This window comes from Martes martes (assembly GCF_963455335.1).
Source record: "Martes martes genome assembly, chromosome: 5".
NCBI classification, from domain to species: domain Eukaryota; kingdom Metazoa; phylum Chordata; class Mammalia; order Carnivora; family Mustelidae; genus Martes; species Martes martes.
The window spans coordinates 41,907,681-41,934,083 of record NC_137892.1 but is presented as its reverse complement, the minus strand read 5'-3'; the positions used below and the strand labels follow the sequence as shown (position 1 = coordinate 41,934,083).

The 26,403-nt window shown below is 36.2% G+C and overlaps 1 protein-coding gene across 2 annotated transcripts; it reads right to left on the bottom strand.

Moving 5' to 3' along the window:
* Positions 1–26,295, bottom strand: GIN1 (gypsy retrotransposon integrase 1). 2 transcript variants are annotated; one of them, XM_080803286.1, is made up of 8 exons: positions 26,225–26,295; positions 16,236–16,381; positions 14,201–14,394; positions 12,176–12,481; positions 6,781–6,972; positions 6,506–6,682; positions 5,320–5,605; positions 1–704 (listed from the first exon to the last, which is right to left on the bottom strand). In XM_080803286.1, exons 2-8 carry the CDS (start codon positions 16,372–16,374, stop codon positions 430–432), a joined length of 1,569 nt encoding a protein of 522 aa, XP_080659412.1. In that variant the 5' UTR covers positions 16,375–16,381; positions 26,225–26,295; the 3' UTR covers positions 1–429. The 2 variants fall into 2 exon arrangements, with proteins under 2 accessions (XP_080659412.1, XP_080659413.1); XM_080803287.1 differs by having other exon boundaries at positions 26,209–26,289.
* Positions 26,296–26,403: the final 108 nt, after the last annotated feature.

The following is a 26,403-nucleotide window of genomic DNA, read 5'->3' as shown; positions in this document are numbered from 1 at the left end:
ATTTACTGTTACAGTTGAATAAATATTTATTAAGCCCATTCTAGGTAGTTCAAACTTATTTTTTAAAGGGGAGAAATAATCCAAAAAAAATTTCAAACTGAAAACATGGTACCAATACCAGAGAAAGATCTGACAGTCTTGAGCTGGAATTTAGTTTCTTTCGTAAGAAGCAATCATACTTTGCTTATTCTATTTTCATAAGAAAAAGTGGGTTTCATATATTATATGCTTCCTTTGCCTTTATATATATGTACTGACACTCAAACATGACACAAGTTTAGATAAATTAATAGTTATAAAATAACCTTCAGGATTTAGTCATTCAGAGCATGGCGAGACACTTCTATACAACTTTTTTTAAGTGGAAATGATAAAGATTCAAGGAGTTATACTTTTTAAACAAGCACTTTACATGTATTTTGGTATTTACTAACTTAAATACTCAAGGACTTGGTTTGAAGAGTCCAACAGACTGAAAGTCTGCTTTTCAAGAGTACTATGATCTTCTATCAATGGAGAAATTTTGGCATTTCTAAACTCTAACAGTTCACGATCTTTGCTTGATGTGAGTAATTCATTATCGACTACGCCAATAGTTGCATCTTCTACCAGAATATTTGCTTGGTATGCTCCAACTGGAATTTCAGGCAATCCAATGTAGTCATGATCTGCCACGACTGAACCTTGTAAGAGATAAAGACTGTCTGAAAGAAGAAACATCGTAAGTTCACCTTTTAGAATTACAATTAAACATCATTTAAAAATTAAACAGTGTTAAATGAGGATGAAATCCCAAGTAATAAAAATTAACTATAAGATTAACATCTGGTGGGTTCTCCTATCTGCTAAATAAATATACATGTCAAAGGGTGAATAAAATCATAAATACATTTGACAGTTCATATATACAGAATTCGGGAAAGACCAAAGATTTTAAAAGAGCCAACTTTTCCTGTTCTCTTGATCTGTCTTTGGCAGGTATGTGTGATGTGGTAGAAGTGACTGAAGATTATGGTGAAGATTACAAGCAACGTTATAAAACTCTGCTTTTGATGATGATAAGCTTTACATACTTTTGCAAGGCACCTCTGAGTCAATTAATGGGATACTGAAAGACAGTTAACAAATTAAATTGTTACATTTGTAACTTTAATCTTTAAGGAATCCATATTAGAACAATAATGTCAAGTTGTTTATAATTAGGACAATAATATTGAGTTGTTTATAATATGAAATTATAAACTAAGATGAAGACGAAGTTCCTAGCATCAGGCTTATATGACAGTTACTAGTGTCAGACTGATACGATATAGGTAAGTAAGCAGGCTTATATGTAAGCAGGCAGTTTAAAATGCTTAGCTTATTTGGGGCACCTGGGTGGCTCAGTGGGTTAAAGCCTCTGTCTTCTGCTCAGGTCATGATCCCGGGGTCCTGGGATTTGAGCCCCGCATTGGGTTCTCTGCTCGGCAGGGAGCCTGCTTCCCTTCCTCTCTCTCTGCCTGCCTCTCTACCTACTTGTGATCTCTGTCTGTCAAATAAATAAATAAAATCTTTAAAAAAAAATGCTTAGCTTATTTAAGCCTAATTTAATAACAAAATGTTCATGAACTTTTCAGGTGGAGCTAAAATCATACCAAAATACTGCCAAAGAATTCCCCTTGTCAGCATTTGGTTCTGTTTTGAGCAAATTTATCATTACTATCAGGAAAAAAAAAATGCTTCATAGGAATGTTAAACTGACAGCAAAACAGGAGCATCTATTAAAAAAAGGTTAATGTATATAAAAGGATTCCTCCCTACCTGATATTTTAATTCATTACAACAAGGAACTCTTCCACCATAGATGATTAACTTCCTGGACCCCTGCCTTCTCTTTCTGGATTTTTTCCCAAAACATTAATGATTCTCTTTAAGATTTTAATAGCTTAAAGAACCCTCAAATTTTAAGTTCAAGAAATAGCAAGAGGAAGATTAATTGTCCATTAGATTAGAAGCCAAGGAAAGTTTCTCAGAGCAGATAAATTTCCTAATAAACCCAAGAACACAATCTTATTCTACCCATTCTCGTACTAGTATGTGAAAAGCTCAATGAACCTATTCATTTTTATTCAAATTTATATTTATATTTAAATTTATATTTATATTCAAATTTATCCTGTAAATTTACACACTTAAGAACTTTTGATTTAAAAACTTAAAAAGGTCAAAGCCATGCTGCTTTCTACCCACAGATGGCCTAAGTGGACTTGGGGGTGTATGGTCATTTAGTTTTGCACATTTTGTTCTTCATTAGGCAGAGTATACTTGGTATTTTAGTTTTGAGAGATTTTCCAAGTTTTACCCCACCAATTCTTATTCATGCAAAAGTAGTAATTAGATTGAAAAAGATGGTAAGATATACATACTATAATGAAAACAAAAGCATGGATAAATAAAGAACTAAGATTTGTTTTGTTTCATGAATGCAGACCATAACAGTGGTAGAGAAAACAATGGGCCCCTAAAGATGTTAATGTACTAAAACTCCCTGGAACCTGTAAATGCATTACCTTACATGACAAAGGAGAATTAGAGAAGTGATGGAATTAAGGTTGATAACCAGCTGACCCGAAAGTAGAGAGATTATCCTGCATTACCCAGGTGGGCCCAAGGACAAGGGTCCTTAACTGTGGAACAGGGAAGCAGAGAGAAGGCTGCAGTAACTGTGATGTGAGGAGGACTCAACCTGTTATTGCTGGCTTTGAAGACAGAGGCAAGAGACCACAAGCCAAGCAGTGTGAGCAGCCCCTAAAAGGTGGAAAAGGCAAGGAAACAGGTTCTTTTTGGGGCCTCCAGAAAGGAACACAGCCCCAGCAATGCCTGATTTTAGCTCAGTTAGATCTATCTATATTGGAATTCTAAGCTATAGAACTGTAGGATGTGTTTTAAACCATTAAATTTATGATAATTTGTTATGGTATCAATAGGAAACTTATGAAATATGAAAACCATCTCAGAAACCGTGAAGGGCAATCAGCAGACGGAAATCTATCAAAACTCCTTCCCAAAACAAAACAATAAAACTGCTCAAAATCTATATTGGGTAGAATAATGAGTCAGTAATATTTTCCTTTTCAGAGGGGAACATTATGATTACAAAGAGATACAATGGTATGTCCTAAAACTTACTAAAATAATTAGTCTCAAAAAAAGTACCTGGAATTGAACTGGACAAAATGACATACGCCTGCTCAAAATAGCAGAGAGAAATACTGTAGACCTAGTACTGAATGTGCTCCCTCTACATTATGTTCTAGATAAGAATGGATAAGTAGTTGGCAACAGAAGCTTATCTGCTTTGGAGAGTGAGTCTTTAACACAGCTACAAGATATCGCAGCTGGTAGTAGCAAAGACAAGTACAGACAGACAAATTCATAGTTCTTTTGGCTATACCACTTCCAAATTTATGTCAAATGAAAGAGGAGGATTTAAGACATTCAAAGGCATCTAGTTCACTTTACATTCAGTTCCAAAACTCTTTAAAATCAGCTTCTGAGGTAAAGATTTTCAGGACAATATGTGATACTGAAGAAAAAGACGGAAGAAATCACATTTATTTTGAATTTCTACAAAGAAAAGAAACACAAAATAAGGAACAAATAGTAATCAAGAACCAGATTCCAGGATGGCCAGATCACACTTCCTTTGGTTAACAAGAAAAAACAATTTTACCCATCTCAGTTTCTTATATGTACGCTAGTACTAATATTGTAATTTCCTTTATACTACTGGAAGAAATATCTGCATAGAATTCAAGCATGAGGGAAAAATTAGACTGCCTCTGTTTAGAAACTGTTCTACTCAACTGGATTCTGAAATATGCAGCAGTAGCAAAATGTTTGGCCTCCTTTCTGAGAAAGTCTTTGGCAAGAGCAAATTGCAAAATGTTGAAGCAGATCCTGATATAGCAACATTTAAAATGTAAATTTTGTATTAAGTAAGGAAGGCTAACACATTAGAAGGCAGTGAGTCCTGAATGCTGAGGTTAGGAGAAAAATCTTGCTAGAGAGGAAAGGATAACATGTACCTATATAATCCTTTTCCCCCCCGCCCTACTTTACTTACATAAGGCAGAAATCATAAAGGGCAGCTCAGTACCGAGAAGAAGTACAAGGAATGAAAGTGCTGATCTTCCAACAAAGAGAACACAGGTGCTGTGAGCTTTCAGAATTATAACAGTACAAGGTAAGTTTATTAATATAGCAAACAGGCTGTCACAGAAGAAGGAAAGGTACTAAGAGTTTTTAACTTGAGAGTTTTGATACAGATCAAAAGCAAAGTTGAGCTATTTACTGAGCAACCCCCTTGAGGGAGGGCTTTATCCTAAAAAAATAAGGTAAGCTTAAATACTGTTATTTTTCTTGTAATATTCACTTACGCCTATTAAATAACTCAGTTTTTTAAAATGTACTAAATTCACCTTCCATTAATTGTTATTCATATTTAAGGGATATCAGTGTTTTATTTTTCTTTATAGGAAAAATTAGCTGGCTGAGGTACCAATTCACTTCCTCTCAGTTAACTGCCCCCAGAGAAACTCTAGGGAGTGGTTACAATAGGACAAAATAAAACAGTCTCCATTAAATAGGGTTTAATCTGAAAGCCATAGCAAAATGTAATTTGTCTCTTAATCACTGAAAGAAAGGGTTAACGAAATCAGGATATCCTTCTGACTGCTCAAAACCACATCTGGGGCCAAGTTCAACCTTGTTCAGGCTATCACCTCTTCTTAAAGCACCTTACTTACAGCATTTTGATTACACCCGACCTTACAGGCTCCCCTGCATCTATCATGACCTGACTATGGCATAACATATAAAAATTAATCACTTTTTTAAAAAGTTTCCTAGTATATTTATCTCAAAACAGAATTCTGTATGTTTGGTTTTGGCATCATTTATCTTAGTTGATATTTTCTCATGTTAAACTGAGACACAAAGTGACAAAATATTGTGAAAGTGAAAATTGAGAAGACGTAATTCTTCTTTCTGTGAAACAGGTCTAGTATCTCCTACGTGAACTATGGGTAAATGTGTGAAAAGTACACTAGAAATCAGAACAAGATCTCTCACAAGCCTGACAGTTTCAGAAGAGTTATTCTAATAAAAGAGAATACTTGAAATCTAAAACTATACCACATCTTATAAAAATGAGAAGGGAAAAGAAAACCTAACTGAGAGAAGGGGTTTGGGCTGGGTTGGGGGTGGATTCTTATATTATTTTTAACTTCCATCCTCATTCACAGGAAGTAAAAATTTAAAGAATTGACAGATGCTTACCTTGTTCACTGGACTCTCTTACATAGGGCTTAAGATGGGACATTTTGATAGGTCTTTTAAGTCTAGTTCCAGTGTTGTCTCTCAGAACAGCACATCCACTTTCTGTAATATAGTCTATGACACAAGGACCAACCCATTCAGACTGGAACCGACCATCCTTCCACCAATTTTTCCTTTGTCTTAAAACTTCATGACCCACTTTTAAATGAAATGGATTTAATTGCTTTGGTTTCTTTTTAGCAATGATCTTGCTTTTATTTAGTTCATCAGGATTGCTGTTCTCCAACTACAAGAGCAAAATAAAACAGAAAACAAAGGGATGAAAGAGCTGTAGTTTCTTGAAGGTAAATGTAGATGACAACAAGATGGTCACTGCTAATACAAAGCAGGCATGAATCCCATTTAATTTTTTTTTTTTTTTCAAGATTTTGTTTATTTATTTGACAAAGAGAGACGAGTGAGAGAAGGAACACAAGCAAGGGGAGTGGGGGAGGGAGAAGCAGGTTCTCCACTGAACAGGGAGCCAATGCAGGGCTTGATCCCAGTTCCCTGGGATCATGACCTGAGCCGAAGGCAGATGCTTAATGATTGAGCCACCCAGATGCCCCACCATTTAATTCATAAAGTCATATTTCAAAACCAGTATCATTACCCCAACTTTACAAAGAAGTTAAACAGATAGGTTAAGTAATCTGCCCAAATCAAACAACTGGAAAGCAACAAGACCAGGAATATGAATTCAGCTCTACTGGATTTCAAAGAACAAAGCTTTCCCATTACTGCCTCTCAAAATTTTATAGCTAATAAGCATACTGCATAATCAAGACAAAAGCAGAATTTAACAGAAAACAAAATCTGGCTTAATATATCAATATGTATGCCATATGTGTGTGTGCATGCTGAAATTTTTTTAATTACTTCATGAATTTTTTTTTTTTTTTTTTTTTTTTTTTTTTAAAGATTTTATTTATTTATTTGTCAGAGAGAGAGAGAGCGAGCACAGGCAGACAGAGTGACAGAGGGAGAAGCAGGCTCCCTGCGGAGCAAGGAGCCCGATGTGGGACTCGATCCCAGGACGCCGGGACCATGACCTGAGCCGAAGGCAGCTGCTTAACCAACTGAGCCACCCAGGCGTCCCTACTTCATGAATTTTTAGACTATAGAGTTTTCTATTAAATAGAATCACCTGTCTTGCTGAAGTTGTCTTATTGTCCATTATTTTATCAGCTTCTTTAATTGCGCCTAGAACTTTGGCAAACATACTTATATCTTCACCATCCACTTCATGAAGAGCATCTGAAGTCTCAGGCATATAAGGATTGCGATTAAACATTTGAAAATATGGTGTATTTTTAGGAGGCTCCTATTTTAAGGAAAACGGACAAGGATTTGTAATAAAATATTTAAGTAGCCAAACAACAGTCATAACTCAAAAGTACAGAATCATAAAAAGACACATACCAAATGAGTTACATTGAACGCAAATGAAATGGCTGATAGGTGATCATCCCAGTTGTTTGGGTGGTCAGCACAGTGTTTAGAAAGAAATGCTTTGATTGTGCTAGGTGTACTTTCAGTTGGATTAATGGTTTGGGAGGTGTGAGAAATTACAATTTGCTTTGTGCCGAACAGTCCACACAGTTCAACATTAATCTGAAAAATATATAAAACAAAGTTGACTTTAAAATTCGTATTTTACTTTTCCCTTGACTGAATGGTTTCAAAAGATCTGAATCTTGCCTTTTTCACTGAACCATACCCACTTTATATAAAAACATACATACTCTATTTAAAACAGCAGTTACCATTTAGTGAGTCCTTACTATCTATTGGTCAATACACTAGATGCTTTACATTACTGTCATTATACCTTACAACAACCATGAGTTCTCATTAACCCCCTTTTATTTTATTTTTTTTAAAGATTGTGTTTATTTCTTTGGAGAGAGGTATCACAAGTAGGCAGAGAGGCAGGCAGAGAGAGAGAGGAGGAAGCAGGCTCCCTGCTGAGCAGAGAGCCGGATGTGGGGCTTGATCCCAGGACCCTGGGATCATGACCTGAGCCAAAGACAGAGGCTTTAACCCACTGAGCTACCCAGGCGCCCCTAACCCCCTTTTAAATATAAGAAGTTTTGGGATGCTAAGTGCCTTGCAAACATACATGTACAGCAAGGAAATGGAAGCACAGAATTTAACACTAATTCTGAGTTCATATAACATTTTAATTCAGCAGACAATTTCTCAAACACTAGATCACAAATCTAGTTAATAGTTACGTGACTTTGGCAAGTAACTAAACTTCTGTGTACTCAGTTTCCTCATCTGTAAAATGAGGAAAATCCTACCCAGGACCCTTTTGAGAATTATATGAGCACATGTTTGTAAAGTACCTAAAACGATAACTGGCAAGTATTAAGCACTTTATAACTTGTAATGTTACTATTATTATTGTGGATTTATTATCTGCAGAGCCTAAAAAGTGTCAAAATGAGTTTAGAAGACTTCTAACAATAAGCAGTAAAATAATCTATTTTTCCTACCTTATGCCTCAGACTATTTTTTTCTTATTATTTTTAATTGGGTAAACTTTTGGTTAATAAACTTGTCTTTTAAAAGATTGTATTCTTGTTGCCTAATTGTAAGAAGACAAGTAGTATCACAGTAACAAAACAGGTAAAGCTAGTAAAAAATGCACCAAAACCAAAACCACATTTCCCATGCTTCCTTGTAAGGAAGGAATAGTCATGTGATATAGTTTTGGTAAAAAAGATGTAAGTGGGAAGTTATTGGGCTTTTAAAAGTTGTTGGGTAGACTCAGCTGCTACTAGGTATTTTTGTCTATTGTCCTCCCCATTCTTTCTGTCTGAAATACAGATTTTTGTGGCATGGCCTCTGGCAGCCATATTGTGAACCCAAGACTGAGAGTCACATCTCAAAGATGGTAGAAGAGAAAACTAGAAGCATGAGTTCCCAAAGACATTCAGGTTACCCTTCCAACCCTGGACCGTCTGGTCTTCTTTTACTTTTTGGAGTTTATATATTAGGCACAAGAGGAGTTCTCTTACTTGCAGGCAATGCATTTCCTAGCTGATATTTGTACTAATTTAGGCTACCTCCTTTTAATCTTTTTTTTTTTTTTTTAAAGATTCATTTATTTATTTGAGAGAAAGCATGAGTCGGTGAGGGGGGAGGACGAAGTGGAGGAAAAGGGAGAGAATCCCAAGTGAACTCCACATTCTGAATGCAGAACCTGATACTGGACTAATCCCATGACCATGAGATCAAGACCTGAATGAAACCAAGAGTGGGATACTTAACTGACTGTGCCACCCAGGCACTCCTTTTAATCTTTTAATTCAAGAGTATATAAAGATATCCTAGAAAAAAAAAAAATCCTAGAGGGGCACCTGGCTGGCTCAGTAGGTAGAACATGCAACTCTTGATCTTTGGGTTATAAGTTCAAGTCCCACGTTGGGTGTAGAGATTACTCAAAAATAAAATCTTTAAAAACAAAAAAGAGAGGAGAGAAATCTCGGAATTGGTGTCATTTGGGTCAGCCTCAATCTGAGGTCATAATCCATGGTTTTAAATGACTGAGCTCTGGAAGAGGGTCATACTACTTCTCAGTTTCAAGAGGCTGTTGCCTAGGAATGATCCAGTGAATTCATTTGTGGGATGCCAGCCTGATATCCTAACCCCAGAGCCTTTTTTCTCCCATCAAACCAGACATTCTATTAGTTGTTACAATTTTGGTTTTTCCATAGACATATTTTTAAAATCAAAGAAGTAGATTTTCCTTTGGAAAGTGTATTTTCTTTCCTTCAGAGATTTACAAAAAGTCCATGCACTTTATTGAAACATCTGTATTTTCATCCAATTGTGTGTGTAATACACACACACTGTATGCATCCACAGTGTAATATTCTAATCTTCTTTCAACACTTTAACAGTGTTTGGTATGTGTTTGCTGACAAAAGAAACCATTTCATTTTGTCACCATTATGTTAATATTTAAGCCATTTACATTACAGCAAAAAGAACACATTTTCTCAATCTTCAGTGATTTTTAGTTTTTTGCTATTAAACTTCACAAAAGAGTCTTGTAAATATTTATTGCTACCTTTGATAAAATTTGCAAAGACCTGGATTATCACATGACTTTAAACATAACCAGAAAAAGTGGTGACTCATAATAGCTTCATATGGTCATTATTTTTATCTCTGAGCACTTTATGCACTAAGGGTGAAGCTTTTCATTAGATATGGTGGAAGCAAATCAGTATTTCAAATCAGTTTCTTGATATTTTGAATTTAGGTGCCCAATTTCCTATCAGATCTAATTAGTTCATATTTGTTTTCATCTCATTAATATGTCTATAAAAGAACTAGTACCAGAAGTTAAGTAGAAGTGTCAGCTCTATCATTTTCTTATGGCTGACAGGTGATTGCATTATTGTGTTATCTTGTGTTCACTGTAAGAAACTTAAGCCACCTGGCTATTCTATGAGGAGTAGTTTGGTGGAAGCTAGATGATATTCAGAAACGCAACAACTACTGAAAACCAAGAATGAGCAAGGAAACTACTGAAGACCTCTTACATGTTGTGGATTCTTATTCTTTTCTCAAGATAACTTCATACATCATGTGTGATATACAATCATCTGCCTTCTTTTTTTGTTGTTTTTAAAGATTTTATTTATTTAATAGAGAGATACACAGTGAGAGAAGGAACACAAGCAGGAGGAATGGGAGAGGGAGAAGCAGGCTTCCCACCGAGCAGGAAGCCCGATGCGGGGCTCGATCCCAGGACCCCGGGATCATGACCTGAACTGAAGGCAGATGCTTAACGACTGAGCCACCCAGAAGCCCCCAATCATCTGCCCTCTTACATGTTGTGGATTCTTACTCTTTTCTCAAGATAACTTTATATAACATGTGTGATGTACAACCACCTGCCTTGTTGATCTGGGATGCTCTTAATCATCTTAATCATTTATACATACCATACTTCTTTTCTTTCTTATTTATTAGGTAAAAAGGAAATATAAGCAGAACTTCTAACATTGTTTATCCTATAAACTGGATTGTTTCATATGCCTCATTTTGACCATTGCTCTGTCAGTTAAGGCAGGCAAGATTATCTGATAGTTAACAGAACACATTCAAGTCTCAGCTTTAATGCAATAATTTTACTGCTTGCTCTTATGAACTTGGCTATGCATCAGAATGTCTCTTCTTGGCAGTTATTCTTGACTATGTGCCTTAGCAGTCCTAGATGAGAGAAGTCCCACCACCCTATAATGTAATAACTGGAATGTTCAGTCAATTCCCTAGAGAAAAAGTAAGTATTATTACTATTTTTGTTTTTTAGATAAGTTAAAATGGTCTTAATTTTCAATATTCATTCCTATTTAATTTGAACACTTTCCCACATTCGTTATTCTTTTTTTTTTTTTTTTTTTTTTTTACAGATTTACTTGTCTGAGAGAGAGAGAAGGAGCACGCACACTCGCGGATGCATGGGAGCTGGAAGGAGCGATAAAAAGAGGGACAAGCAGACTCCATGCTGACTGCAGAGCCAACATGGGGCTCAAACCCAGGACCCTGAGATGATTGACCTGCGTGAAATTAAGAGCCAAACACTTAACCAACTGGACCACTCAGGGCTAGGAACGGGATTTTGGGTAGGTTTCCACCATTCCCTAATTGATATAGGTGGCTCACAGCGCTTCAACTATACAAACAAGGTGGTTTATGCCAAACACCATTTTTCCTTTAAGAATCTAGAATTTTGGTACAAGCCAGGCAGTCGGCACCTTCGTGACTAGCTACCAAAAAAAAATCCTAGGCACTGAGGGGCACCTATGTGGCTGTTGGTTAAGCATCTGCCTTTGGCTCAGGTCATAATCTCGGGGTCCTGGGACTGAGCCCCACACTGGGTTCTCTGCTCAGTGAGGAGTCTGCTTCTCCATCTTACTCTTCCTCTGCACTCTCCCTCTCTCTTTCTCTCTCAAATAATAATTAAAAAAAAAAAAGATTAACCTTAAAAAAAAAAAATCCTAGGCACTGTGTCTCTAATGAGCTTCCCTGGTAGCACATTTTACATGTGCTTACTTTAATTCCTTGTTGACAGAATTAAACATGTCTGGCTGTAATTTTTGTTTATATCAGTACTCTGTTTAATTATGAAAATTTTAAAATACGCCTTAAGTGTCATAGTCACTATTCCTTTTTTAGAATTTTCACATATATTCTTGCCTGCATATTCTTTCAAGTTAACTTTAATCTGTAAAAACGTGAGGGCAAGAAATAAGCTCCCTCCTTATTAATGCTGATTAGAAATTAATTATATACTTTGGGAAAAATTAATACCTTTCAATATTGAATATTCTCATTCATAAACATGATATATTTCTCGATTTAGTCAACTCTCCCTCTATATGTCAATCATATAATTTTTTAAATGATTTTATTTTTAAGTAATCTCTACACTCCATGTGGGTCTTGAACTTGCAACCCTGAGATCAAGAGTCATATGCTCTATCCACTGAGCCAGCCAGGTACCCCCAATCAAGGAATTTTTAAGCTAGAAGTAAACAAGGATTATTTAGTCCAGTTTCCTCATATTAGTTTTGGGAAACCTAAAGACAGATTTACAATTACTTACTTGCACCATCAATACAAAAATCCTGGTCTCTTAACTGCCAGTCCAGCTACCTTTGTGCTATGCAATAATAAACTTCAATTATCTGTGCCAATTCATATAAACTTACTAAGAACCCTACAATGCACAGGTGTGTGTGGCACTGAAAGGTTAGTAAATATGCTCTTAGACCTAGCTAATTATTTGTCTTACCTCATGAATGAACTCTTCTCTTTGGTCCATTATTATTTTCTGAGGTGGTCCATATAAGAAAAATATATTGATAATAGCTTTAGAAATTTCTGATGCTGAAACATCACAGAGAGGCAAAATCACAACCCATTTTGTGAACAAATCTGTCATGATTATAGTATAAACATGACTTCTGTTGCTTGCATGAAATGGGCCCATCAGATCAACAGTAACTATACTCCATGGATTTTCCACCTTCAGAAGGTGCTGTTTCGGTGCTAGAATAACTGTATTTTTTGCCACTTGGCAATGCTGACAAGCATATACCTATAAAACAGGCACACAATAAGAAAAAAGATATATAGATGTTTATATAGTCAACATAATAAAAGCAGTCTTATAAGTATGAAGTTTTTATTAAAATGGCTAATAGTTACTTTCTGTTTTGAAGGATAAACCTTTAGACTATTCTCAGAATAGAATAAAATCTTCTGTTCAGAATAATAAGCAAGTAATTACTTGCTATTACAATCCAGTGACTACTTTAAGGGGTCTTATTAACATGGAACATCGCTCTAGTTTACATTCAACAAATATTTTTTATGTAAATAAATCTTAAAACAAATTTCTTATATCAAATTTGTTTAAGTCAGTATCTGAATATACAATAATTTCTATAAGCAAAAGATTTCTGATCTATTCCAATGGTATTTACTAAAACATAATTTTATTCAAAAAATACTTAGAGATGCCAGAAATTCCTCAAGGTCCCAGGAAAATCGAAAGAACAAAAACAAAGCCCATGCTGCCATGGAGCTTTTAATGTGAGTGGGATGAGAACTGATTAACATATGGATGGTGCCAATGCTCAGCATATTTCTAGAATTCCACTTTGGAAACCACTTTCAAACCAACTTGTGAACAAAATTTTATAAACTCTCTTTGCATAGTTACTTTTAATCAGAAGTTTTATTGTCTAAATTATATACTAGCTTTCATCATAAATAACCTCTATTTCTAAAAACCATATCCATTCTCAAATGATAAAGATCTGACAAAGATCAAAGAAATGTGTGGCAGGTTCTAAAAGCAAATACAAATATTGAGGTCTACCTGCACAGACAACAAACTGATATTACAAACGATATTTCAATGTTGCTTTAATTCTTTACACCTGCAGTGACAATCTTCTGATGTACTATTATAATTATTAAAAGGATCTCACACAGACACGAAGTCATATAGAGTACACTAGAAGGAGCAGGGATCAGATGACCTACCAGTAAAAACACCAGAATTCCTAGGTGAATATACTTTAAGAAGCTGAAGGTTGTAGTTAAGTTATAAAGTTACAAAACTCAGACTAATGTCATCATTTTTACAACTTGATTTTGACTTTAGTTGGTTTTGGGTCTCTGCCATATTTGACATTTTCTACATCAAGATGATATATGCACAAAAGATGAGAGCACACACTGGACCTGACTTATGAACAGATTCTCCTCTCAAGAAGAGATTAAATGATGGCCATCAAAGAGGTAATCATTTAGTCAAAGGAATTTCACCCCCATTTGAATTCTGCCAATATAAAAGAGTTCAAAGATGAAAATCTGGTTCTAAATAATCTATTTTAATATGCCATTTTTCAAAATTTTAAATACTGTTTTAGTTCAAATTATGCTTTAGTGATTCTAAAGGAGAATTTGAAAACCTGATTTCTTTTTTTTTTTTTTTTTGACGGGGGGTAAGGAGGGGAAGAGGGAGAGAGAGAATCTTAAGCAGGTTTCACGCCCAGTGCAGAGCCCGAAGTGGGGCTCTGTTTCACCACCCTGAGATCATGACCTCAGCTGAAATCAAGAGCTAGGCACCCTAAAGGAGAATTTTGATGGGAAATAAAACTCCTTTTTAAATGTTTTTGTACAAACACTACCCATAGAAAAAGTACTTAACAAGAAGAAATATCCAGAGTAAATCTGAAGCAATAATGAATTATGGATATCTACTACAAAGATATTATTTAAAATATACTTAATATATAAGCCATACCCACTGTTTGACATCATTGGTCACAGAAGTCCAATAATAATTGGATTCCACTAGAGTAAGGGTTCTGGATATGCCATGATGAGCTCCAGTGTCATTTTCATGGCATTCTCTTAGGACTTTCTTTTTTTCTTCTTCTGAAACAATTACCAAACGGTTTTGTTTTCTGTCTTTTCCAACATAAAACAGCTTTTTTTCTGGAATAAATAATAACAAAAAGATACTACTGCAATTTTTAGACATCAATATAGTTTTAAGATAATCTAATCATGGCCTTATCATCAAGCCATTACGGTTTTTTAAAATCCTTTTCCCTCTAAGATAGAATACTTATTTGTAATGAATGCATACATACAACCTGAAAGGTTCTCAGTTGTTATGTTTGCTTGTTATGTAGGAGGATCACTAGTTGCTATAATTTTGTAGCTATCCATACCAGTGGAGCTAGTTTGTTCACCAAAACATGCGATAACTACAGGAGTATGAAATTATCTTTTTATGGGAGTACTCAAACTGGAAAAATACTTGCAGGCACTCCTTAAAAATGGCATGAATTAGCAGATGAATTATGTATAGATAAGCAACTTCTGGAACAGAATTTTCCAAAATAGTATTTTAACATAACTTACATTTTTGTAAGCAATCACGCTGTTAAGTTTTTCTAGATTTGAACAGGAGGTGGGATGTGCAAAGTAGGAAAGCAAGAGAACCTTTATCCTTAAGATAGTTCTGTTTTCCTCTGGAGGGTACCTGAGAAGTAATCCATAGCTAGAAAGCAATTGAGGTGAGGAAAGAATCACTCTCTCTCTCCAGTGTGGATGAGGTAGCTATTCATACTCCAAAATACAGCACTAAGTTACTTGTGTTTAACTAAGCATATGCTGAGTGAAATATTCCTTCCTTGAATTAGAAGGTAAGCAACTTAAGGGCAGGAACCTTATCTACCTTATTCATCCGTGTATTATCCCTAAGGCCTGAAATGTGATTGACACACAGTAGGAACTTGGTAAACATTTGCTGCATAAATGTTTAAATAAATAAATGAATGAATGAATCATAACTTTACTAAGAGCTAAGAGGTGTACTTATGAAGTATAAAGGAGTTACAGGACGGGGTATACACAGAGATATGAGGAAGTATTTATATATTATTTCAAAGTCCCCTGATTTTGTACCTAGAGGAAAAACTTCCATTAATTAATAGCACCAACATTCATTTAGTCCTCTGGCAACATAACTTCTGGCTTATTTCATTGCAAACATCTCTTCCCTTTGAAGGAAGAGGAGAAAGAAGGAAAATTTACCATAATCTTTCAACATAAATTTTCTACTGCCTTTCAAACATTTAATCCATTTAGGGGGATTAGGTATCCAAAAATGAATGTGATCCTGAAAATAGCTGATGGCAGAGAGACCATAGAAATAAATACAGTAAAAAGTCAATATTTTCATATCAGCATCAAATAAGCTCTTCATCGATAGTGACATAAGTGCTAGAAAATGCCATTAAAGTAGGAACTACCTGAGGACAAAAGCATGAGATGTTAATTTAAGTGAGTGTTTTTTACTTTTTTGCCATGGTTATCATTTTCTATGATTTAAACTGTCCTTTTCATGCTTACTGGTATTCAATTAGCTTCACTGGAATTTTTATTTTGCTTTTGACTGAGTGTCATCATCAATTACACTGGTAATTGTTAAGCAACAACCAGTTACTGCAGAAAATTCTCTGAATTCCACAAAGTACACGTAGAAAATCATCTATATTAACTCTACACTTAAGATTTGGGGCATACATGTTACCTTTGTTTCTTTTCTTTTTCTTTCTTTCTTTTTTAGAGACAGGGAGAAAGAGAGTGTGTATGAGAGGGGGTGAGGTGACAGGGAGAGGGAGAGGGAGAGAGAATCTTAAAGAGGCTCCACACCCAGCACAGAGCCCCACACCGGGCTCTACCTCAGGACCTTGAGATCATGACCTGAGTCAAAATCAAGAGTCAGCTGCTTAACCGACTCAGCCATCCAGGTGCCCTAGTGTTACCTTTGAAGATAAATTTTTTAGCTGCTCTTCTTATGCCACTTCTTTCACTTGGTAGTGTAGTTGGATGGTATTCACCAGTTCGTTTGTAATATGCAATTTGTTTAAGATGAAGGTCACCATTTTTTCCACTACGGACCATGATGAACCTAGGTAAAGGTATTTAAAGATATAATTTGAATGGTAAGTTCATTCAGGTACTATTTTGGTTCAGGCTTCTTTCACATTTCTGCTTACATATGAATTGAACATTCCCGGAATATTATCTGTGATGGAGATAAATATAGTACAGAAAAGGAACTGTGCGGTGTATACGAACTAAAATATTCAAAAGCTATTTTTGAGATACATCATAACACATTATCTTGTCTCCTTCCATGTGAAAAGAAATGCTGAAAATTTTCCACATACTGGGAAAAAACAAAATAAATGATTACACTTCAAAAAGTTTTGCTTAAAGTCTCTCACTACCATCAATCGAAATCTTACTTACATAGAATGGTTCTGTTGCATGACATTTAAATATATGATAGATTATAAAGGGGAGAAATAGGTTTTTTTTCCCTTCTAAATATATTCATGGTCATTGCAAAGTGAAAAAAATAAAAAAGTCCACTCAAGTAATTTATGAAAAAGATCTATTTTGGAAATGTTTAAATGATAAATGACAGAAAAGATATTTAGTTATGCCAGATCTCATATACTCTTCTGAACTATATACAAGCTGCTTTTTCTTGAACAGAAATGATTTTTGGTTCTGTACATTCTCTATCGATGTTATAAAGAAAAGTCTGGCCATACCGGCAAAAACAAAACAAAATAAAATTTGTCTGTTTTAGACCACAAATTATATGGGAAACCATTAAGTTAAAAAGAAAAAAGCCCCTTTCATATTTTTAGGTGAAAGAAACTATTCTATGCAGATTATTCTGTTTGCCACCACCCCCACTCTTCCAGATCAATCTTTTGGCCTCTCTTTCCCTGCTACTGTGCCCTAAGAGACTGACCCTTGGAATCTACACTTACAGTTTTCTGATTAGGCTTGCCCAATGGGAGGTACCAGGAGGCAAATCGGAATGCAGAAGCGGTCAGGATATTTATTTATTGGTTTAGGCTGCAACCCTCTGCAACTACTGCTCATGTAGAATAGCCCATCTTCCATGTTTCTAATTCTCACTGCAAATCTATAACATCATTTCTTCTTTTCGCTAACTCAGGAGCACTAGTCCAAAATTATGCCCTTCTGTTACTAATCTCAGGGTACCATGTGGATTTCTTCTACCCTGTTCTTTGATCTTTAAATAGGAGCTTCATTAAATTTTCTTCAAATTTCCAGGAGAATGTATCTTCTGTTTCTTTTTTTTCCCCCCAGATTTTATTTATTTGAGAGAGAGAGAGAGAGATAGTGAGAGAGAGCATGAGCAGGGGGGTGGGGATGGAGAAGGAGAAGCAGGCTCCCTGCCTAGAAGGGAGCCCAACGTAGGGCTGGATCCCAGGAGCCTGGGATCATGACCTGAGCCTGGGATCAGGACCTAAGGCAGACACTTAACGAATGAGCCACCCAGGTGCCCCTATCCCCTATCTTCTGTTTCCTACTAGGACTCTGACACAAATGCTTAAAATTTTTAATTCTGAAAAACAGTATTGTTGTTTACTGATTACTAGAAGATCTAGTGACGAGTCTACAAGAGAGTATTACTGCAGAAAGAATGTTAGAATAAAAAAGAATAGACTGTGCCCAGGAACCTATGGCTTTAACAGTCTATTAAGTCTCTTCCCCTAGGATATAGCACTTTCCACATTCAATAACCATCTTTCTGATCTTTTCATAACTTCCACTGAGGGTATCAGTACATTTATAATACCTCTTAGTCTTGGGTTAGCATAAAGTGTAAGCTATTTTATGGTCCATATAAAGATTTCTTCAACAGGACACAAACACTATTCTTAATTAGGAGAAAAAAATTGTAACAAATAGTACTTCATCGAAATCACAACCCATTCAAGAGACATCTTTAAGGAAAGGAAAAGGTAATCCATAGGCTGGCAGAAGATACCTTTAATATGTATATCTAACAAGGGACTTATACTCAGCATATATAAACAACTACAAATCAAAAAGAAATGGATAGGGGCGCCTGGGTGGCTCAGTGGGTTAAGCCTCTGCCTTCGGCTCAGGTCATGATCTCAGGTTCCTGGGATCGAGCCCCGCATCGGGCTCTCTGTTCAGCGGGCAGCCTGCTTCTCCCTCTCTCTTTGCCTGCCTCTCTGCCTACTTGTGATTTCTCTCTGTCAAATAAATAAATAAAATCTTTAAAAAAAAAAAAAAGAAATGGATAAAAACCCAACTTAAAAAATGGGAGTAAAATCTTACACGGCACTTTAAAAAAGAAGATATTCAAATGGCTAATAAGCAAGTGAAAATGTGCTCAACATCATTACTCCAAAAAGCAAATTAAGAAGTCATGATTTCTGAAACTACACACTATCAAAAGGGGTAAAATTAAAAACATAGACAACGCCACCTATAAGGACCGGTAACAAATGAAACACTTATACATGGTGGGAGTGCAAAAGGCTACAGCTACCTTGGACAACTGAGTCTTCTAACCAAACATTTGTTTATGCTAAGGACTTGATAAATCTATTTTCGAATTTATACCCCAGTGAAATGAATACATGACTATCAAAAGATGTGTAAGAAAATGTTCATAGACTTTTTATAGACATAATAACCCCTAATTGGAAACAGTAAAGGCATCGAGAGATTTTACTATGTATATACTTAGTCCTTGTCCTGTGGCTCTGTTTTCAAGTTCCATCATGCTCTAAATCTTAGTTCTTTTCAAACTCTCTTTGGTGAAGTACCATTCCCCCTGACCCCTACCACCCATCCTATCTGTCACAGAAGACCTCTTGATGCCTTTACTTTAATGTCATCCTCAATACAGTTTTTCCTGCCACATGATTCCGTGGCAAACTTACACTCTTCATCAATTTTCATTTTAGGGAAACTGATGAATCAAGTAGGGAATACAGACTATGCTGGTCTACCTATCCATTTGCCGGCCTCTAACTCTAGCTCTGTATTAAACCTCCTCAACTCTTAAAACAAACCAAAAAGTAAAAATCATTTATACTATTTTCAACTCCAAGGTACACTGACACAAGCTCTTCCATGTCCAAGGGAGAGAAAGAACTGTCCTGTCTCATTTTATTTCTTAAAGATTTTATCTTTAGGTAATCCCTACACCCAACATGGGACTCAAACCCACAACTCTCAGATCAAAAGTCACATGCTCTGCTCACAGAGCCAGCTAGGCATCCCTGCCATTTCCCATTTTAGATTAAATCACTAGGGTCTATATTCTTTAAATATATGACCAACCCCAAATTATGGTTTTCTATGAGTAGCTTTTGGAATCAACAATGTTCAATAAATGGTGCTGGGAAAATTGGACAGCTACATGTAGAAGAATGAAACTCGACCATTCTCTTACACCGTACACAAAGATAAACTCGAAATGGATAAAAGACCTCAACGTGAGACAGGAATCCATCAGAATCCTCGAGGAGAACATAGGCAGTAACCTCTTTGATATCAGCCACAGCAACTTCTTTCAAGATATGTCTCCAAAGGCGAAGGAAACAAAAGCGAAAATGAACTTTTGGGACTTCATCAAGATCAAAAGCTTCTGCACAGCAAAGGAAACAGTCAACAAAACAAAGAGGCAACAATGTTCTAAATCATCTAAAAGAAAACCTTGAAACATCCCATCCTAGCCAGCTGCTAAGCATGGTATCTGGAGGAAGATATGATTTATACAAATAAGATAAAATCCTTTATTGCCTTCCTTTCAGAGATCAGTAAAGGTTGCAAAACCTGAAGGACCTTAAAAAGAAAAGGGAAGAAGCATTTTCAGGCCTATTAAAAAGCCTCCAGGAGCAAAACACCAAACTCACACACCTTATGAGAAAATATAGGTCCCGTAACACAGAGGGATATGGGTAATTATAACCAGTAGGAAAAAAACTGGCTATTGGACAACATGAATGTCTCCATAAACTACAGTGATGTCCATTATTTTTCCCTTATACTTAAAAACTTCTATCTTTTAAGTTCCCCCAACTGTCCCCTACAATTCTCCAGGGTGTCTTAGTCCATTTGGGTTGCTCTAACAATATAGCATAGACTGGATGTCTTATTAACAACAAACATTTATTTCTCATAGTTCTAGAGGCTGAAAAGTTTAAGCACAAGCTGGCAGATTCAGTGTCTGGTGAAAACTTGCCTCTTGCTTCATAGATTACCTTTTTGCTTTGTCTTCATATAACAGAAGGTGCTGGGGAGCTCTCTGACATCACTTTTAAAAGAGCACTAATTCCAGGGTGTCTGGGTGGCTCTGTCTGTTAAGTGCCAACTCTTGATCTCAGCTAAGGTCTTGATCTCAGGGCTATGAGTTCAAGCCTTGCATTGGGCTCCACACTGGGCATGGAGACTACTTAAAACAATGAGAACAACAACAACAAAAATGAAGGGCACTAATTCCATTCTTGAGGGCTCCATCCTCATGACTTAATCACTTTTCAAAGGCATCACCTCTTAATACCATCACATTGGTGGTTAGGATTTCAACATACAGGTTTGCAGGAGTGGGGGTATGGGGGAGAGAACACACAAACATTCAGTCTATAGCACTGGGGATACCAGAAAATCTTTTCTCTAATTACTCAATATAAGATAAAGCCCTCCGTACATTCAAGCATCTGTGCTATTAGGATACTCCTGGCTGTCCTACCTAAAATACATGAACAAAGATTCATGTTCAGAAAGTCTATTCACTGAAATTAACCTTTCCATTTTCGAACCCTTAACTTTTGAAGAACTGAAAATACATCAAAATAGAAGAATTTTGCTCCTCAGAGCAAGCGCATAATACAACAGTTCAAGGAATAGAAGAAATCAATAAACAAAATTTTGAAGACTGAGTTCTCTGAGGTTTTTGGCTTTGTTGTTTGTTTTTGTCATCATTAAGGTAGAGTGGAATCTTCTAATGGTGGAAGACATAAAAATCAGAAAATTTCCACATATTTTTGTATTTCACGAATGTGTTATATAAGGGTTGGCTGTCTTAGTAAAGAAGAGAACACTTAAAGGGGTGATTATTTGTTTGAGAGTTACCTTGAAACTTAGAAGTATTCATTGTCCTAAGCATATTTTTATCTTCCAAATGAATTATTAGACAGAGTATACACTATTAAAAGACTGCCTTTGGCCGTCTCCACGGCTTACTGACAAAGTCTGAACTATTTAGCCAAGCCTCTACAACCTGACACAAAACAAGCTCTGTTTCTTCTCTTATCTTCTTTATATACCTTTGCCCACATCCCAACCACTCTCTGTACCTTGGTTTATGTCACCATTTTCCCCGTGAATGGTTTATCCTTCCAATTCTATCTGAGTAAATCTTTTTTTAAAAGATTTTACTTATTAGAGAGAGAGAGAGAAAAGCAGACTTCCCACTGAGCAGGAAGCCCAACTTGGGCTATCAGCTATCATGACCTGAGTCCAGGGCAGATGCTTAACCCACTGAGCCACCTAGGTGCCCCTATCTGATTAAGTCTTAACCATTTTTCAAAATAAATCTCTAGTGCCTCACTGAAGCAAGCCTTCCATGATGTCTGAATCTGAAGCAATCTCAACCTCTCCGGACCTTTGTACCATTGTAGAACTTCCTATGTTTTACTCACTACTGCAGTTGTCAGGCCTTTCATCCATGTAACTTTTTATTTGTTGATTCACTTACCAAGTCCTTAAATCCTTATATGCACAAGGTTATGGGAGTACAAAGCTAAATAATAAAAAACCAAAAACCTTTTGTTCTTTTATTTTTTTTTAAGATTTATTTATTTATTTGTTTGAGAGAAAGAGAGAGCGCGCGCGCACGAGGAGGGAGAAGTAATGCAGGAGCAGGGGGTAGGGGCAGAGAGAGAGAATCTCAAGCAGAAACTACCTCAGCACGAAGCTCATTGCAGGGGCTTGATCCCATGACTCTGAGATCATGACCTGAGCTGAAATCAAGAGTCAGATGCTTAATCAACTGCGCCATCCAGGCGCCCCCAAAAACTTTTGTACTTTTAAAGGCAATGTTAAGAAAGTGAAAAGAATAATAACTGCTGGGAGAAAATATCTGCAGTGTACAAATACAACAAAAAACTTTTATTCAGAACTTATAAAGAACTCTTGTTTCTTTCCAGTTTTCACTTAAATTCTAGTTAGTTAACATATATGGTAAAATTGGTTTCAGGTGTAGAATTTAGTAGTTCATCAATATATATAACACCCAGTGCTCATCACAAGTGCCCTCCTTAATACCCATCTCCCACACTCCTCCCTCCATCAACCCTCAGTTTGTTCTCTATAGTTAAGAGTCTCTTATGGTTTGCTTCTCTCTCTTTTTTTTTTCTTTCCCTATATTCATCTGTTTTGTTTCTGAAATTCCACATATAAGTGAAAGATGGTATTTATAGTATAATACTCTAGTATATACTCTAGTATAATACTCTAGCTCTATCCCCATCATTGCAAAGAATTTGTAAAGAATTCTTAAATCTCAATAAGGTACAAACAATCCAACTTAGAAAATGGGCAAAAGGGGCACCTGGGTGGCTCAGTTGGTTGAAGCCTCTGCTTTCGGCTCAGGTCATGATCCCAGGGTCCTGGGATCGAGCCCTGCATCGGGCTCTCTGCTCAGTGGGGAGCCTGCTTCCCTTCCTCTCTCTCTCTGCCTGCCTCTCTGCCTGCTTGTGATCTCTGTCTGTCAAATAAATAAATAAAATCTTTAAAAAAAAAAAAAAGAAAATGGGCAAAAGATTTGAACAGACCTTTCATCAAAGAAAATATGATTTGCAAATAAACACATGAAAATATGCCCAACACAACCAGACATTTAAAAAAACAAAGTTAAAATACTGCTATACATCCATCAAAATGGCAAAAAAAACAAAAAAGAAACAAAACCTAACAATACTAAGTACTACCGAGGATACAGAGCATCGCTGGTGAGAATACAAAATGGTACAAACATGCTGGAAAACAGTTTTAACTCAAGAACTATTAAAGTATATGTCCATACAAATGTGTATGGGGCTGTTTCTAGAAGCTTTATTCCTAACTGCTGAAATCTGAAGACAAACCAAATGTTCAGCAACTGGTGAGTGGATAAACAAATCATGGTAGATCCATATGGTGAAATACTACTCAGCACTGATAATGAACAAACTAAAAAGATACTTATTAGGGATAAATCTAAAAATCATGTTTTTATGCTAAATGAAAAAAGTCAGACATAAAAGGCTACATACTATATGCTATTATTTAAATGACATCTGAAAAAGCCAAAACTACAAGGGCAAGGAATAATTTTTTTTAATTAGAGGAGAATTTTTAATTAACTGCAAAGGCAATTTTTAAGAATTGCAAACATTTATACAATGCTTTACTGTGATGATCCTCACAACATCCTATGAAGTAGGCACTAGCTGTATATCTACTTTATAGATAAGAAAATAGAGTTTCAGAGAGATTATCCAATTTGCTCAAAGCAACACAGTGAGTGGAGGCACTGACATCTGACCCTCGTTTTCTGTTGTCTCAAATTTTCTGATGGCTTTTTTTCCCCTGCTATGCTAGTAAGTTCATTATTGTCAACCTCAGATTTCATAATGCTTGGTTCAGGCCTCTTCTAGTTAAGTTGTAAAATGATTTTGTAATTAGTAATTCAGATTACATATGAGAAGTGACAAAGTCTTATTAATTTTTAATGTTTATATCATTTCACATAGTTTGGGACACAGTGGACATTCACGTATTTGTGAATGAGCAAAGAATTATTTGCTGTTTCTCATAGGAAAGATAGCAGTGAATTAAAAAAAAAAAGAGCACACGTCCCAAACATGATTGTTACTGCACTTAGGAAAACATTACTTCAGTTACATATATATGCACTATAAGGGTGTGTCTAAGAAGTCATGGCTTTTAGGAATCAAAATTTCTGGTGCATGAGCTACCTAAGCTTCAGTAATCACATGTGAAAAAAGAAAATAATACTTATTCCTCCTTCTTCATAAATATCAGGATCAGTGAGATTAAGGATTTGCAAAGTCCCTTGCAAATGGTAATTCAAAATATAATTATTGTTAAAATATTTATTAATATCATTCATATCAAGCTGTTCAAAGTAAGAGAAAACTCTTTTCTCAAAACCTTTATCTACAAGGAAAAAGATTTTAAAATCTCGTTTTCACTAATGGTGATTAATGTTTTATGGTAATGTTTATGTTTTAATGCTAACAAGGAAAGCCAGAAGACTGAATAGTTGCACACTTTATAATGATTATAGTCCAATGTGGTTCACAAGCTTAAATACATTAAGAAAAATCAGTTCACAAAAAGGAAAGTCATCTAAATAGGTAAAAATTTGCTGCTAATATTCGGCATTTATATACAAAAATAATACAGGCTTTAAGCTGTAAGAGTAGCACAAACACAAATCAAGTAGCTTCCTGTATCCAAATATTAAACAAAAATATAATTTACAAGGGAGAATTACGCGGTTTAAGTTATAAAAATAAAGATTAATCCTTCTTTAAATAGTTCTTATTTTTAAGAATTTGTGTTAAGTAAGTACTTGTGTTTTAAAATACGTAGGGATGACAAAAGGAGGTGAAGGTGGCTGATCACAAGTTCTAATTTTGCAAGAGGAACTGTCAGGGTCAAATTTGGTGGAGCTTTAACGCTAGGTCCCTAAGACAATGTCAAATAAAATCAATAAGTAGTTGGGTAAATATTTGTTACTTAATTCCTTTAATTTTATCTTGCCTATGCAAAAAGTAAGGCAGTTAAGTGTCACTTTAAATAAGAATTGGACTAGGGGCCGGGGGTGGGAGGTTGGGGGAACCAAGTGGTGGGTATTAGGGAGGGCACGGATTGCTTGGAGCACTGGGTGTGGTGAAAAAAAACAATGACTATTGTTACGCTGAAAAGAAATAAAAAATTTAAAAAAATAAATAAGAATTGGACAAAACCCATCAAGGGCAACAACTTAAGTCTCCAAAAAGTTGTCATACGCATGTGTTTCAGCTTAAAAACTTAAATTTTGCAATATTTCAACAAACATTAACTTGTGATCATTATTTTTACTTCTGATTTAGTCTAATCATTGAGAAAAGGAGGAACACAATTTTTTGTAATGTCTAAGAATGGGAAAACTAATTACACCAGAACACTTCTAACCCGCTCCACTTCAACCTACAAATTCGTTTACCAAAATGCCTTCACTTCCAGAAGCATACACATAAAGTCACGTGTGATATATGGATTTCCATTTTGAACACGATTTCTCAAGTTTGGCCCAGAAACGCTCGTTTGAGGAAAACCCACACTGAAGTAGTGTTCTTTTCCTTTTAAACTACACTAACGGACAAGATTCTCCCCTGAACTCGCGATCTTCCCCGCCAAAGGGAATTTTAATTTGGGGGCAAAAGGGCAATATTCCAGATCAAACGACAACGATGGTAAAGTCCAGTGGGAGAATTCTTCAAAGTCTGCCAACTGCGGCGGTCTCGGACGCTACTTTAACTATCGGAGAGCATTTCCAGGGAGTCTGAATGGCTCGTTAATCAATTCTTAAGGGCAAGATCCAGCTAAACTTAGCATGATCAGCCAAACGATCTGAAGCAAAACTCGGTCACACAGACGAAGCACCACCCCACGCCGGACTACAGAACTCGCCCCTTTTCAATTCAGCTGGCGCGGGACACCGCAACGCCCAAGCAAGGCCCTCTCCCCCCAAGAGCGCCTGCGCAATCTCCGCGGTCAATTAAACGCGTCCTTAAACTAGTCGATGCAAATGGTTTCGAAATTACTGTCAGGTGATGCCTCACTTTAAAAACCACTACCTATAACAAAACATACCGGAACGACCACTCACCGAAAGTGGTCCTAAACACAAACGACAGGATTTAAGCTTCCTCTCGCGACTTATCTGGTGCTGCCGGAAACGGAACTACCGTGCCTTTAAGAGGGGTGTGCTTATGGGGGCCGTGCAGGCCGTTTGGCACTTGCCGGAAAGCGTTCCGCCCGGTGAGGTTTCTGTGTGAGACCCGAGGC

Excerpts from the sequence above, each read along its gene's own strand:
- GIN1 (XM_080803286.1), bottom strand. The coding sequence starts at position 16,374 with ATGGTCCGTAGTGGAAAAAATGGTGACCTTCATCTTAAACAAATTGCA. Across the intron at positions 12,482-14,200 it reads CCAATGATGTCAAACAGTGG|GTATATGCTTGTCAGCATTG; the intron begins GTATGGCTTATA and ends CCTGTTTTATAG. Across the intron at positions 6,683-6,780 it reads CGTTCAATGTAACTCATTTG|GAGCCTCCTAAAAATACACC; the intron begins GTATGTGTCTTT and ends TCCTTAAAATAG.